Source organism: Parasteatoda tepidariorum, chromosome 11, assembly GCF_982258835.1.
Source record: "Parasteatoda tepidariorum strain Cologne lab strain chromosome 11, Ptep-v5.0, whole genome shotgun sequence".
NCBI classification, from domain to species: domain Eukaryota; kingdom Metazoa; phylum Arthropoda; class Arachnida; order Araneae; family Theridiidae; genus Parasteatoda; species Parasteatoda tepidariorum.
The window spans coordinates 49,108,353-49,123,973 of record NC_141765.1 but is presented as its reverse complement, the minus strand read 5'-3'; the positions used below and the strand labels follow the sequence as shown (position 1 = coordinate 49,123,973).

The 15,621-nt window shown below is 27.5% G+C and overlaps 1 protein-coding gene across 2 annotated transcripts in view; it reads right to left on the bottom strand.

Moving 5' to 3' along the window:
• LOC107451042 (carbonic anhydrase-related protein 10-like) overlaps positions 1 to 15,621 on the bottom strand; it is a 295,406-nt gene that overhangs the window by 221,223 nt on the left and 58,562 nt on the right. For both annotated transcript variants that reach the window (XM_071187499.2, XM_071187498.2), the window contains exon 2: positions 625 to 723. In XM_071187499.2, coding sequence (XP_071043600.1) covers positions 625 to 723 — 99 coding nt within the window. The remainder of the gene's footprint in view (positions 1 to 624; positions 724 to 15,621) is intronic.

The following is a 15,621-nucleotide window of genomic DNA, read 5'->3' as shown; positions in this document are numbered from 1 at the left end:
ATGAAAAAAAGCAACAGTTCAGTTCTTGTATACTTCTGTTTACATGAAATCTTTAATCACATCTATTCCCAGCATTAAGTAAAATCCAAGAATTTCCAATACTGTTATGTAACGGTGCAAAATTATCAAATGTCAAGCCCTTGACAACTTTATTTAAATTTAAAGATAGTTTTTGCACAAAATAGCTTATTTTCTCGACTTTTTACAGCTAATTTTTATGTTCATTTACTGTTTCTTTTTCTTTCTTTAGAATTGCTTCTAAAATTAAGGTTGTTAATCGATTCACTCTTTCAGCATTACAGTTTTACATTTTCTTTATGTAGAAAAATTAAGAACTCATAAAAACTGTAAGAAGCTTTCGATACGAAATTTACAAATATTGAATTGAAACATCGGTATCATAAACAGAATCAAAATGAATAGGTATTTGCAAAATTTGCAATTTGATATTTTTTTTGATATCAAAAGATTGATAAATGATTTCTATATATTTTATTTATAAATAAAACGAAAATGCTGTAAGTAAAACTATATAACTTATTTTCCTTTATTTTAAATATACATGTAGAATATTTCCTCAATTTTACATAAATTCAATACATTATATTAGAAAATTCTAATTACCAGTTGAATCTTGCAACATGTTTTGTCCATCGGGTTCATATCCTGGCACACATTGTGGGCTTTTGGATTTGGTCGGACATTTCCATAAGCAATGGCAAACTGAAAAAAGAAACGACAATACTACATCATCTGCGAAACAAAAGTTATCTTATAATGAATGTATGAAAACAAATAGTATACGTTGTTTTAGATGCAATAAAATAGTCAAAGAAAACAATACATTTACATTTAAAAAATTTATTGAAGTGTGTCTTTGTTTTTGTAGGAATGATAAATATTGATGATATTGATGAATGATAAAGTTGAAAATTTACCGTTTATAAAAAATCGTGATTAAAACCTACGAAAAATAGTATGAATGAAGCTTCCAACTAACTTATAAGGTTCACGTTTAATTTTACGTCATCAACATTTATCATACATCACATGGGGTATAAAATAATTAGTAATTAATTAAAATTACTGATCAGGAAATATTACAGAAAAGTTTAAATCATTCAACTTAATAATCAAGTAAAAGGATTTAGTAATTTTTCTTGGGAAATTATTGAATTGAAAAGTAAACTAAGCACTGCATTACAACTTTTCAGTCAATTAAAGTTAAAAAATTTAAGTGAATAATTCCATGTAAAAGAACAGTTTCACTATCTAATATAAAGTTCTACGATTGCTTTTGTTTTATGCAAAAATTTTATGACCCCAAGGATTAAAAATTCGTAGCTAACTTTCTAACAAGTTTATCTGAATTATTGATGGAACAATAGTGTATCATTAAACTGCAATTTAGCATGTGTAGTAACTTGGAGTTTTTAAATCGTTATATCACCTACCAAACATATTGGTATATTATACCTACAATTTAATATCCAAAGTAAAAGTGCTTCAAAAATATTAATACTGAAAAAATTCTTTCAAAACCCTCGCTGTAAAATGAATTATGAAAATACCAGTTAGCTAAGTAACTGAGATTCTTAAGAAACTTATTTCCAACTATTTAATCATATTGAACTGCAAACAAAAATATGACACTGTATCTACTGATTCTTACGTAAAAGTGCCACTAGAATCTTAATATGATCCCCGTGTACCCCTATCAGCGACAGTTTTCTGGAAGCAGAGTGTTTATCAACCCTATCATTATCAACTTTTGTCTATTTAATGGGTGAGAACTTGATTTGGGAAAAGGAAAAATTATTATTTCTACCATTCGAATTCTAATAAGGGCTTAGAAGAATTGAAAGTTCCGACTCATTGGCAGTTGTAGCCAAAAATGAGATAAGTGGGAGATTTCCCCCTGAAATAGATTGTCCCTTCATGATCAACAAAAATGTCCGTTTGGTCTGCTTTTTTTGCAATTTTTTTAACTTATTTAATGCAGATTCCAGCTTGCAGGAAAACTATTTTTTCCCTTTTAAACATCCCTTAATGACAAAAATATTTTACGAAAATTTGACTGAAACTGAGCGGTAAGGAAGTCCTCCCACTGGGAGTTTTCCTAACATTTTTGCCAGATTTTCAGGACCGCCAATAAAGAGGAAATAATTATTTTAACTATTAATTTTTCTGAGCCCTTGTAGGGGAGGGGTGGAATTTTACATCGAAGAAGAACTGTAGCAATTAAGAAGAGTTTGGCAGATTTTGCTTTCTCAAATTGAAAAAAAAAATATTGATCCTTTGGTAGTTTTCCCATCTTTTTTCTAGAAATTTATGTTCCCGGGTTTGTTTCATCTCTTCCTATTACCCTCAAAAAATAAATCTATTAAGTAAAAATTTTTACTAACTGCGACAAAGTTCAATACAAAGCTCAAAGGGACACTGTATGCTCGCTTCCTGATCTCTCCCTCTCAACTGCTTTTATCTAAAATTGTATCTAAATATTTGCATTATTTGTCGGAGGAAAATGGGTTCTAGAAATTTAAGTATCGCTAAAATAAGTTAAGAAGTTCTGAAAAAAATTATAATTGCTCATTATTATTTTTTTTAATTGTAAAGAAGTGCCCCCCCCACCCAAATTTCTCATTTCAACACACATTATGCTAGCTTTTCCACTCCCATAGCCTTGCCGTTCAATAAAGTTTAACAGAAAAAATAAAAATCTACCAGGAGAAAGTTTGGAAGATTTACAGTATTTTGAAAAAAAATTCTAAATCAAATTACTAAATAGGTACCAGCACTTTAAGTGCATCTTCTGTAAAAACTACCTCTGCTGTGAATTATTATACCGTAATTTTCAGAGTAGTAATTATAATTCTGAGTATCGATTCCCTCTACCGTGTTTTGATCCGGAATTTTTAACAAGGACTTCTTCCTCTCTTCCCCTTATCCCCTTACATATAAAATTATGACTAAATATTTATCTTTTTTTTTAAAGAGCGCTTGGGTAAGAAGATAGTGCTGTAAACTGGAATATGTAAAAAGTAATTTTAAAAATTTCGAATAACAACCTGCAAAATAATTATCATTTGCAAAGATTTTTATTTTTTTTGTTCTATTATTTATGAGATAAAACTCCCAAAACCTCTTTTCTGGCTACAATTCATGTTTTGAAATAAACATATAAATTCATCATTGGAACTATAAAAATAACCCTTTATGCTCTCTTCAAATAAAATCCATAATCATGTAATTATTGAAAAGTGAGATATACAGGGGGGTTATTCTTAGAAAATGGTTGCTGTTAAGGAAAGATGAGGGTGGTATTTGGGTTCAGGAACCATATTTTATAAAAATAAGCTGAGATGATGTCAGATCTTGTTTTCATGCATCGCGAGTCATTTACTCATAAATATAGTTTAATGAGAATGTATTTTACGTGTCTATACGTGTCTTACGTGTACAATACCTCTATAACAATTTTTAAGGCTAATGCAAGAATTCAATATAAACTTACTCTAATCGTGTTGATACACCATGTTTAATTTACATACGACGTACGCCCGTAAATTAAGTACTGCTATGGAATAAGTAACACAAAATGTTTTTTTATGACAAAATTAATACTTTTGTGAAAGAACATTTCAGAATCTATTTTTCTACTTCTTTTACAACATTGTTCAGATTTTCATCATAGAGGAAAATCACCTTGTCTATACACTCCTCAAAGAAATATGCTACCACTAGCAACAGTCATTGCTGAACACCATTTTTCATCGTCATCGATTTGCAACTATTTCATTTAAAACAATCTTTGAAACTTGTGATAACTCGTCAAAAAGCATTTGTATTGTGAACCGTATGTTTTCTTGAATTTTTTCAATCATTTTTGCAACCAAATCATCATTGACAAAAGAGGGATGCTCACTCCATAATGGACATTGGTACATCAATCATTGAACTGACGAACCATTCATCATATGTCATCATGACGAACCATTTCGCTATTTCATCACTCATTGCATTTTCACGATTTATCGTCATAAGTTTTCGATAAATTTCAGATGGTTTAACAATCTTTTTGTTCAAAAAACGTAGTGTAAAACGCTTTTCATACTCGTCAGTTTCGGTTTCAATTACTTTTGCAAACAAACCATCATTAGTAACAGATTAGTAACATTAATTAGTAGCATAATTAGCAATGTAACACCGTGAATCGTCATGGACATAGGTACACCCATCATCGAACTTTCAAACCCATTTTCTCACCTTTCCATCTCTCAATACATTTTATCACAATACACAATACGATATTTACAAGTTGACGTTGAATTACAGTTGGTTTAACACTAATTTATGTTCAAAACACATAGCATAAAATGCTCTTCATATTCGGTGGAATCGGTAATTGCCAAAATATAGAAGAAAAATTTAAATCTAAAATTTAGAAGTGAAATGAAAATATATGTTTAATTGAAATATTAGTACGCTTTTTAATTTCAAAACGTATTGAATTTTTTTTAATGAAAAGTTCACTAACATATTAAAAAAAACTGGACATTTTAAAGAAATTGAGTTGCTTGTTGTAGCAGGGAACGAGTTTGTATGATTTCCTTTTAGATTTAATTTGATATACAGAAACTATTTTTCCATAATTAAACTCAAATAAAAATGTATGTCCTGTTTTTAAGGTTTAAAAATATCTGAATTCCAAAAGGGATCGATTATTTTCAAGTGTGAAGCAATGATAATTTCGAAAAAATGGACCTCAAGGGCACTTTTTGACTATTCAGTATATTTTAGTGACAACACTGGAACTAAGTAAAGTATCATAAATATTTTGATCGTTTTGTTAATAAGAAGCAAAGTTTTAAGGCACATTAGTTTCTATAAAATTGTCAATTGTATTTTGTTGTAAAAAACGCTAAGTTATTTCAATTTTCTCGTTTTTTTATATAGAAATTCAGTGTCCAATGGGATAAGACTTTTTAATCAAATTTATAAACTAAAGTGTTTGAGGTTGTTTCTATTAAAGTGTTTCAATAGATATAACCTCTTTATTTACAATAAAATAATTTTATGCAACACAGCATCTAACTCACGGTCAGTTTACAGTAGATGGACTAAATTTAATGGCTAAAACCATTTTCAGTATTTAATAATTTTAAATAATTGCAATTTTCATAAAAAGATCTTAGTGACTAAGATTTCGTGTTATATTTATTTAACAGACACAAAGCAAAATTTCGAATTCTTATCTCCATCTACATTACATATTTATTTTTTAAGAATAGTCATGAATAGTAAATATTATACTTATTGGAATGATCAGCTTTCAACAACTAAAATAAAAAAATCCAAAATGAAACACAATAAACCTATTTAAGATAGATGTGTATTGTTTTCCTTTACCAATAATAAGCAAAGGACAAAAAAGTGGTTCTTATATCTATAAAATTTTAAATAACATTTTAATAATTATAGTTTTCATAAAAAGATCTTAGTAACAAAGTTTTTATATTCAATTTATTCACTACCTACGAAGCAAAATACTGAATTCTTATCATCATCTACGTTATTTATTTATTTTTTATTAAAACTCCCGAATGATTCATATTTTACTTAGTGGAATTATCAGTTTACGACACCTAAAATAACAAAATCCTAAATGACACACCATAAACGTGTTTAAAATAGATGTGTATTTTTTTCCTCTACCAATAACAAAAGTAGGACAGAAAAGTGGTTCTTATATCTATAAAATTTGTCTCCAGTTAAAGTGGAAACTGAAACGCTTATAAAATGTTTCTCGAATCGAGTTGTCACCCGAGGCAAAAAAGTATAAAAAAATTGGAGATATACAGCAAAAAGAAGATTTTATTTTTAGGTGAACTATTTTATAAATTTCGTGAAAAAATAGCTAATTGATGTTCAGTTTTTTTTCTCTTCTTTACAGTTTCTTTTCTGAAACTGTTCTGTTTAACAGTTTCGTTGCTTTCTAGATATTTCAAAAACATTTATTGTAGAATCGAATTGAATGAGTTTAGTTGAAATAAGTATCTTCTTTTAAAAGTGTAAGTACTAATGTTTGCATTTCCAGTTCAAGCTAACTTATTTAAACTCAGATTTGATTTTTGTACTTGCAGAATTTGATATTTTGTAGAATCTGTAAAATGAATCATGAATTATGTGGTGAATTAAGTCATGATATTAAACACAGTTTCATCATAGTTCAAAAAAAATTGTTTTTATCATAAACTGAGATAAATAAGTGTTAAATAGTATCGTAACTGAACTTTTTTAAAAATAACTATGTAGTGTAATTTAGGTAATAGCTATGTAATATAATTTAAATAGTAACTATGTAATATAATTTATATAATAACTATGTAATATAATTGATTTAATAACTATGTAATATAATTTATATAATAATTATGTAACATAATGAGCTTAATAATAAACCGTTCAGTTCAAACAGTTCTGTTACTTTCTAGATATTATTATTGTAGGTTCGAATTGTAAGAGCTTAGTTTTTAAAAATAGGAAATAAATATTTTCATTTAATAGTGTAAGTACTAATATTCGCATTTCTTGTTTAGACAGAATTGTTTAAACACGGAGTTGATTTTTGTACTTTTGTAATTTGATACTTTTTAAAACAAATCATAAATTACGCAGTAAAAGTAAACCATGATATTAAACACAGTTTCAACACAGTTCATAAAAAACTGTTTTATGGCATACTTAACGTTAAATAATGTTATTACTGAGCTTAATAATAATACCAAAAAATTTATTCGATTGTTTTGGATTAGGAAATTTATCAGGTAACCTATAAATTTTTCAGTAAAACATTTTAACTTTTTTTAATAATTTTATTTACGTTGCATTTTGTTCCAAATGCAAAATATTATTCAAATCATTCGATTGAAAGCAAATAAACTGATTTATAAATTTATCTGATTGGTTTTTAAGTTGAAAAATTTATTTTCCCCCTTTAAAATATTCAGAATTTTGCGTATAAAAAATGTCATTGAATTTTACTAAACTATTTGACACTGTCTACAAATTTTCAGGTTTCCTGTCAACCATTCACTAGAAATGCATAAATTCCTACTCAAAGACATCCGAGTATAAAAGTAATTACATTATTACCAATTATTAGCTTTTTATTATATACAAAATTATTTTTACACATATATATATCGAAAAACACCTTTCTGGTCTCTAAACTCTACAATCAGAGGATTCTATTTAATATTATTTAGTTTTTATCGTCATACAAGAACTCCACTAATTTGCTTTTGACGTGTCCCACTGAAAAAGACAAAACATGCTAACGCAAATACTTGTACTCTGATAATATACAATTTTAACTGACAAAATTTAAATTGTTGATATCAATTGTATCAACAACAATAGTGACTCTAACAATAAACAAACCTTAGAGTAATGAAATTCAGAAACAAACTTGTTTGAATCTTCATATTTTAGAAGCACTTCAGTCTATTCTATTAAAACGTATTTTTATCTTTCAAAACTGTGTTGCCTAACTGTGAACCTTAAAATCAAATATATTTTAATTTTCATTGAAATAAATAATACAATATAATAAACATATGTTGAAGTTTATTAATATTACTGCTTGTAATTATCTACAAATAAACAAGTTTGAATATTAAATTTTCTTCGTTTATAAATATATGTATAGCAAAGAAACCAAACCGTAAAAACAAAAATTTAAATACCTACCAGTGTTAATATATTTACTGACTGTAAATTAATAATGTATTTAATAATGGTAAGGTATTTAATAACAGTTATATAGTCAGGAACTAAGATATTTACTAACAGTAAATATCTTAGTTAGTAAATTACTGCTTAATTCTGGTAATAACTGTAAATTAAATGAATTTGCGTAATAGTTTTTCATGGAAGTAATAGACACAAAACGGCATTAATTAACTTCAAACCATCACCATAAGCTATCAAAACTATAATAAAGTTGTCATAGCTTATTGAATTGTTTAAAAAACTATTTCAGTTTATTCTTTTAAATGTTATATTCAAAAGTAAAACCTAAGAGCTTGTAGGGATATTATGATTTTGAGCAAGTCGAAACCAGATCAAGATAGATAAAATTAATAGAAGTTCATTCATTTAAGGGCCATAAATCATTATGATAGGTTAATCAAGTCAACACCACAAAGTCAATTCAATTTTTAAAGCGGACTATTTTTTTCCACAAAACAATGCAGTTTAGCTCCTATATGTTAAAAAGCAAGCCACACAAATTGACGGAACTTAATTTTAAATTTGATCCCTTTAATTTACACATTTAAAAAAGTATATTGAAAATGTGTTTAGATTTTCTTTGTTTAGATTAGATTGTTTTCTGTGTTTAGATTTTTTCAATTAGAACCAAACAAATTTATATAATTCCGAAAAAAATCACTCAACAGAAAATATCAGTAAAGGTAAAATTCTCATCATCGAAACATATGATATTTTGTAATTTTATTTAAGCTTTTGTCGGGAATATTTTTTTCCTCCTTAATCAAAAAAAAGCTAAAGAAAATATAAAAGAGAATGAAGAAAGAACAAGTAAGTGTTAAAATCAAAACAAGGCGAGGTTGAAGTTTTTGATAAGACTAAAAGTATTTACTTGAGCGAAAAACATTGACGGCGTCTGCTTTTTAAATGAATGCAAATGTTCGATGCGTCTGTTCAGTAAATGGACAAGAGCATCTCCGTAAAAAACGGGAAGAAAATGGAAGTAAAACGGGAAAATTCGGATGAAACCCAATGCGCTGTAAAAGGCAAATTGTTTGCTACATTCAAACGTTGATTTAGAGAAATAGAATTTCACTTTTTTTTTACTTATTTCGAATACAAGAAAAAGAAGCTAAAATAAAAAATCATTTCATGGTTATCCGAACGGAAGACATTATTGAAAATTTATTTACTATTGACATTCTTTTCATTTATTTATTTTTCGAGATACGCAAAATGCATTTAAGAAATGTGTTTTAAATTATTAATAAAATAGCTACTAAAACATGAATTAAATTGTTTTTTAAATACTTTACTGTCAATCTTTCTCAATTTTCCAAGCAAATAAAAAAAAAAACATTTTTGATTTCATGCGAAATCTAAAGATTCGTATTAACATTTTATAGTATGTTATATCGAGAAAGCTGTATAAATTATAAAATTGTTTGCTTGAATCACAATTTAAAATCAATTTTCGTTTTTTACAACCTATGCAATCAATTAACCGATTTTACGAACACCGTAAAAAATTCCTGATCTTGGTATAGCAAAAGGTTTCGGAACTCAGATTGCCAGTACTTTGTCCAAATTAGTTTTTGCCGGAACATGTTACAAAACAAAGGATCTGATAATCCGTAATTTTTACAGTAATAATTACTGTAAAGTTTTTTAATGATAAATAAATATTACTAAAAATTACGGTAAACTATTTTACGGTAAAAATGGATTTCATAGATGATGCACCCAAATTGTCTATGCTCTAAACCGTAATTTGATTAGGAATTTTTTACAGTGTTGCTTTAATAGGTGAAATACTTACTAGAGTGCTTTCCGTTTTAAAAAGAGGTACAAAATCAAGCTTTCTTATCATCTATGTAAAATCTTTCAACGTATCTTAAATGTAATGTGTTTTGTGTGACATGCGTTTAACATGTTTTGATTTCTTTTAAATATAGCAGGAAACTATTTTACCACCATTAAAATACCTGTTACATTATATTGATTCTTCTTGTTACTGTCCACATTTGCCTCCTTTCTTAAAAATTAGAAATGCATGATTTTTTTTATTAGCGTTTATTACAAGTGCTTTTTTTAAATCCTTTAAAAGCAATTTTTCAAAAATTCGCGAGCCTCTCACTATTTATTTTTAAAAACTTTGAACTAAGAGCATATTGAAAAGTTTGTCGAAATTATCGCACTGTTCTGAATCATATTGTTGTACTTCGTAAACTTGATTGTACGATAATGTGGCTTAACTTTAACGTTTAACACTGCAACAAGAATGGTAAAGCACTATAAATTAGTAACTAAAAGTTGAAATGTAAAAGTTTCAAACTAAAAAAAAAATTAAAGTCACTTTAGTTACATTTTTGGAAAAATGGCTTTATAGAAAAACAGCTATTTTTTTAAAGGTCTGGGAAGAAAATGCATATTATTCTAATTTAGGAGGTCATTTTACTTAAGAATCAGTAAGAACTTTTTTACATCCGATTGAAACAATTCTTAAAAAAAAATATAGTGGCCATAGGGCTAAGTAGGAGATATTTCTACAATAATTCAAGGATGAAAAGCAAATTTTTAAGCCGGTGTTGTAACTCCATCAAGTTGCAAAGAAAAGAAAAATACTAACACTCTTTAAAAGGAATTGAGTTGGTAGTTGATTAATTCCTGGCGAAAATTAATTTTAAATACTAGCAATATTTCTCGCTCTTAAGCATAAAATATCAAAAAATGCAATTATGTAATTATAAAAACAAAAATATAGTTTTTTTGTCAATAAAACTATTAAAAACATATAATCATATTACTAATATAAATAAACAAAAAGTTTGAACTCAAAATTTAGAACATGTTTAAACCCAAGAGTTTCCAGAAATATTAAGCTTCCAGAAAATACCTGAATTTGCCGTAATTTCTAGCAGATCACGAAATTTTATCCTGCTGTTTAACTTTTAAAATTGTACTGTTTCGTGATATAGTTTTTAGAAACATTCTTGAAAAGCAATTGCTGTTTAATTGAGAAAATAATCTGTATGTATATATCTGCTTTATATTTATTTAAATCCATAATACTATCGCTATTGATATCTATTAAATTAGAAACAAACTATGTACCATTCTTCTCTGAAACAATTGTATCAATTCTGTTACTGGTTATACCTTCTGGCTAACTGTTTACGCCCAGTTAGAACAATACATTTAGAAATTCCACTCAATTAATATCGCGGTTTACATAGATTGTTTTTATCCGTGCAACTTAAACTATAAGTAAGAATTTTAATATGTTTTTCACAGAAAATAAAGCAGGACAATATTTTATAGCCTTAAAAGCAAATCATTACAATAAAATGAACGCGTAGTCGAAATTGCTGAGAAATTTAGTTCTTCATAAATGATATTTCCCTTAACATTTTTACATAAGTAACAGTAATAATTATATGTATCTTAATATAATTTATGGGTGGATTATTTGTTTAGGATACTCTAAAAAAATCCCATTTCTGACAATTCAGTAATCTTTGATCTTCATGTTATTAATTTTGACAAAACCACTTGATTTTAACAGTATTTAACAAAACACGAAATCCCAATTGTTATAGTTAAATCACCCTGTATTATGTTTCATCTGAATAAAGTCTTGGAGTTCTCTGATAATTTTTTTTTTTGCTTCCTTTCCAAACAGTTTGCTCTGCTGTAGAAGTCGATACATTAATGCACTCGCTTGACAAGCAATTTTTCATGCTTGATTCCAGGCAATGACTGTAACTGAGCACTCATTCATCCACTTTTTCTCCATTCAAACTAATCAAGTATGTTAAAAGATATGTGGCTGTTGTTGATGCTGTTAATTTACGTCGCACTAGAGCTGCACAATGGGCTATTGGCGACGGTCTGGAAAACATCCCGGAGGATGATCCGAAGACATGCCATCACAATTTTGATCCTCTGCGGAGGGGATGGCACCCCCGCTTCGGTAGTCCGACGACCTGCGCGTGAAGTCGAGCACTTTACGGTAGCACAGTTTAAAGATGACCAATACCGCACACCCTCGGTTCCTACGCAGACTGATCCAAGTGGTGACCCACCAGCACACTGACCTCAGCCAGTGATGCTTGACTTCGGTGATCTGCTGGGAACCGTGTCTTAACGATCAGTCCACTGCGGGACAGATAAATGGCATTAAGCAAAATAAATGTGCTTCATTAAGTTCGTACCACATGAAACCAATGAAAGTAATAATTTTATCAGTTTGACAAATTTTGAATCATTTTCGTAATATCATTCATATATATATATATATATATATATATATATATATATATATATATATATATATATATATATATATATATATATATATATATATATATATATATTAATTTCAATTTAAATTCTTTTTAATTTCAATTATTTTTTTTCAATACCTTTTTCTGCCTCTTTCAAAATCTTTTTTTTTTTTTCAATTTTCTTTTATTTATTTCCTTGTTTCTAAGTTTTTTTTAGCTATTATTGTGGGTTCTATGTACATACAGCTTATGTGCAGTTAATAAAACTTGATAATCCTTAAATTTTAAAGTTTAATATACATATATAACATGAAAAAATCTTTAATTTCTTTAACAATTTAATAAAATGAAAAAATAACCCTTTTTAACGTAATCTAATTTTAAAAAATTATAACTTTTATTAACATCTGTCTTTATTTCCAAAAAGTTAATAATAATACATATAAATGTATGGAACGTGCTAATCAGCTACAGTGAAAATTACAGAGTGAAAAATATTCTGAAAGCTATATTGATAAAAAAAACTAAAATGTTTTTTGAAAATTGATGTTTTATATCTTGCGAGTAGTTTACAACATTTTAAAGGGCTTATTTACAAACTTTTATATCTGCATTACGATTTTGAGATTATTTTTCAGACATTTAGTTTTAAAATAAATAAACTTTTTAATTATGTGAAGAAGGAAACACCCACAAATCTGAATGTTTGCTCCTGTAGGAACTGTAGATTTTGAACACAATGGAATATCGGTAGAGCATTTTAAATTAATGATACAAACCAGATTAAGAGCAAGTCGTTAGTGTCAGAAGGGTTTGAAATAATTCAAACTCTTGTCTTATACGCAACACAGTGTAACAATGCATGCACATTGTTAAAATGTACACGAATACATAGTTTAGAAAACATTTCCAAACACTAAGTGAATATTTGGAATGTTCAGAATATTTCAGAAATAAAAACAATAAGTAAATAAACAAATGATACATGATAGTATGCTGATTTTTTTCATATTTAGTTGATAGAAGATCTAGTTTTATATTTTTTACCTCATCATTTATTAATTTTTATAACATTTAAGCGAGATTTAAGTGAATAATATCTAAAGGTTCACTTTTTTAAAAATGTTCAGTACAAAAATGATAAGTAATAATTTATTTCAAATTTATTTAAAATGATGAAATTAAACCTTTTTTCAAGAATAAATCATTAATGAGAAGGAGCTGATTGTTTTCATATACAATTACAAATATTCGGTGCACTCTCAAATCTTCCATTCTATACATTACTAATTAATTATTATTTATATATTAAATAAAGCTTTATATTTTGATTAACAATTCATATATTCATAAATTTTTAATTACTTTTATAATAAAATGAAGTTAAGGTACTCGGCTATCTTTTTCAAGCAAATTTTGATTAAAATATCAATTTTCGTCTTTTTTACATTAAATAAATCTATAAACTTTTTCTCTTTCAAAAACTGTAGTTATAATGGTATAAAAAATCACCTATTTTAATTATAACATAGATAATTGTGTATTTTTTGTTCTTTTTCTGAATTTCGTATGTGTGTTTCGATATATATGTATAGAAAAAAAAACTACGGACTAGTTAACTAAACTATTTTTTTTTTTGTATTTTATAACTAAAATAAAAATAACTAATTGCAGTTTTTGGTATTTTTTCCAATTAAGTTTCGATGCTTGATGCAAAATATCAATATTATATTTAATTAGTAGTTTATTCCTAAAATTGAGCTTTTATAAGTATTATAAAATAAGAATAATGAAAAAATATCTAATTGAAACTAAGCAACTAATGAGATTTTGAACTGCCTGTTTCCATTCCTCTATATTTCCCATTTAATATGTTAGTTTTTCTTAATATTCGTGCCAAGTTTTAGTAAATAATATAATACTAGATAATACACTTGAATTCAAATAAAAAAATTTTAATTTAAAGTTATAAAATTTTACCTCAAAAAGTATTTGTGTACTTCAATAAGTTGTATATAAAATTTGAGGATTATTAAGATATATATGGCTGTCTCAATTTAAAATTAAATCTTAGGGAAAATTAAAAATGTGAAAAAGCTTTATTGCTTATTTGCCTTATTGTTTACAATATCACGAAAAATTCAAAATGTACGAATTTCACTTTATTGATTTATTGTGTTAAGCAGGAATCTCACTCAAAATTGCTTCTACTCTCCTAAATGTTGCAAAAAATCGCATAAAAAGTTGAGAAACACTCCCAATTGGCCATAAAAATGACACTCTCTGAGAAATGAGGCAAGTGGTGGACGGTAATAGCGTTTCCATATTCTGGAATGCTCATACTTCTCAAATTTTCACCTATTCTCTAGCATTCTTCTCAATGAATGTTTCGGTGCAAAGTTTTATGATTTATTGGCGCTACTCCTATGGCAAAGAAACTTCACGAAAATCAGCTAAGTCGCCTATTCTAGTATGACGTTAATGACTCAACGTGAATAATAGGTCCCTCTTAGGGCTAAGGCGGAGAAACATCATTAAAATTTTATAGAATGATTCTCGAATGGCGATAGAGAAAAGTAGACGGCTTTTTCTTCAATCCTCAGTTATTTGATCTTCTACTGAAACACCTTTAATCGACAAATCACCAGGTATGTGATTAATGAATGTTCTCAAATATAGCTGCTGCAATAAAATCGAAGCCATTCTAATATTTATAAGAGAATAATCCTAAGTATATTTAAGGATTTGCAAGTTGACCGTTAGTAAAATAATGCTCTGTAAAAAGTTATTATTAGGTATGATGAATTAGATAATCGCGTAAATTGCTTCGTAGAAAGTTCAAGGCGAATTATGTGGTGGAAGTATTTTATATTCATTGCGGATTATAGTAAGTAGACAGTCTTAGTTAAACTAGCTGCTATAAAAACTTGAAAATATGTAAGAAAAATTTAATTTTATACCATAAAGGTGGAAATGAATACTGAGCATCTTTATAGCGATGTATTTTTACTCATTTCTGATGATATATAGTTAAAAACTACTATGCTTGAATCACATTTTAAAATAGTTTGTAAAGTCAATGCCTGCATATAGTGTAAACACATTATACCTGGTCATACACTGTAAAAATTTCCATATCAAATTGAGGTAAAAGGCACCGGCTTTCAGGGCGTTGGTACTTTATACCTTATAATTCAGTTTGTACAGCAGCATGTTGCGGAGCAACGAATCTGATATTCCTTACTTTTTGCAGTATTAACTACCATAAAATAAATGAATCGCTCTAATTAATTAAATTAATGTCAAAAAACTATGGCATATTATCTTACCGTAAAAATGAATTTTACGGATGATGCAACCAAAGTGTTGGTACTTCATACTGTGAATTGATCCAGAATTTTTACAGTGTAGTCTATGAAAATTAACGGTACTTAAATATTATAATATATTCTCTGAAAGAGCGAATACTTTCAGTTCATTTTCAAAAAAAGAGGTGCAACGCTAGTGAAAAATTGATGGTTATGATGGTAAAATGATTAAAAGTGATGGTAAAATGATTAAA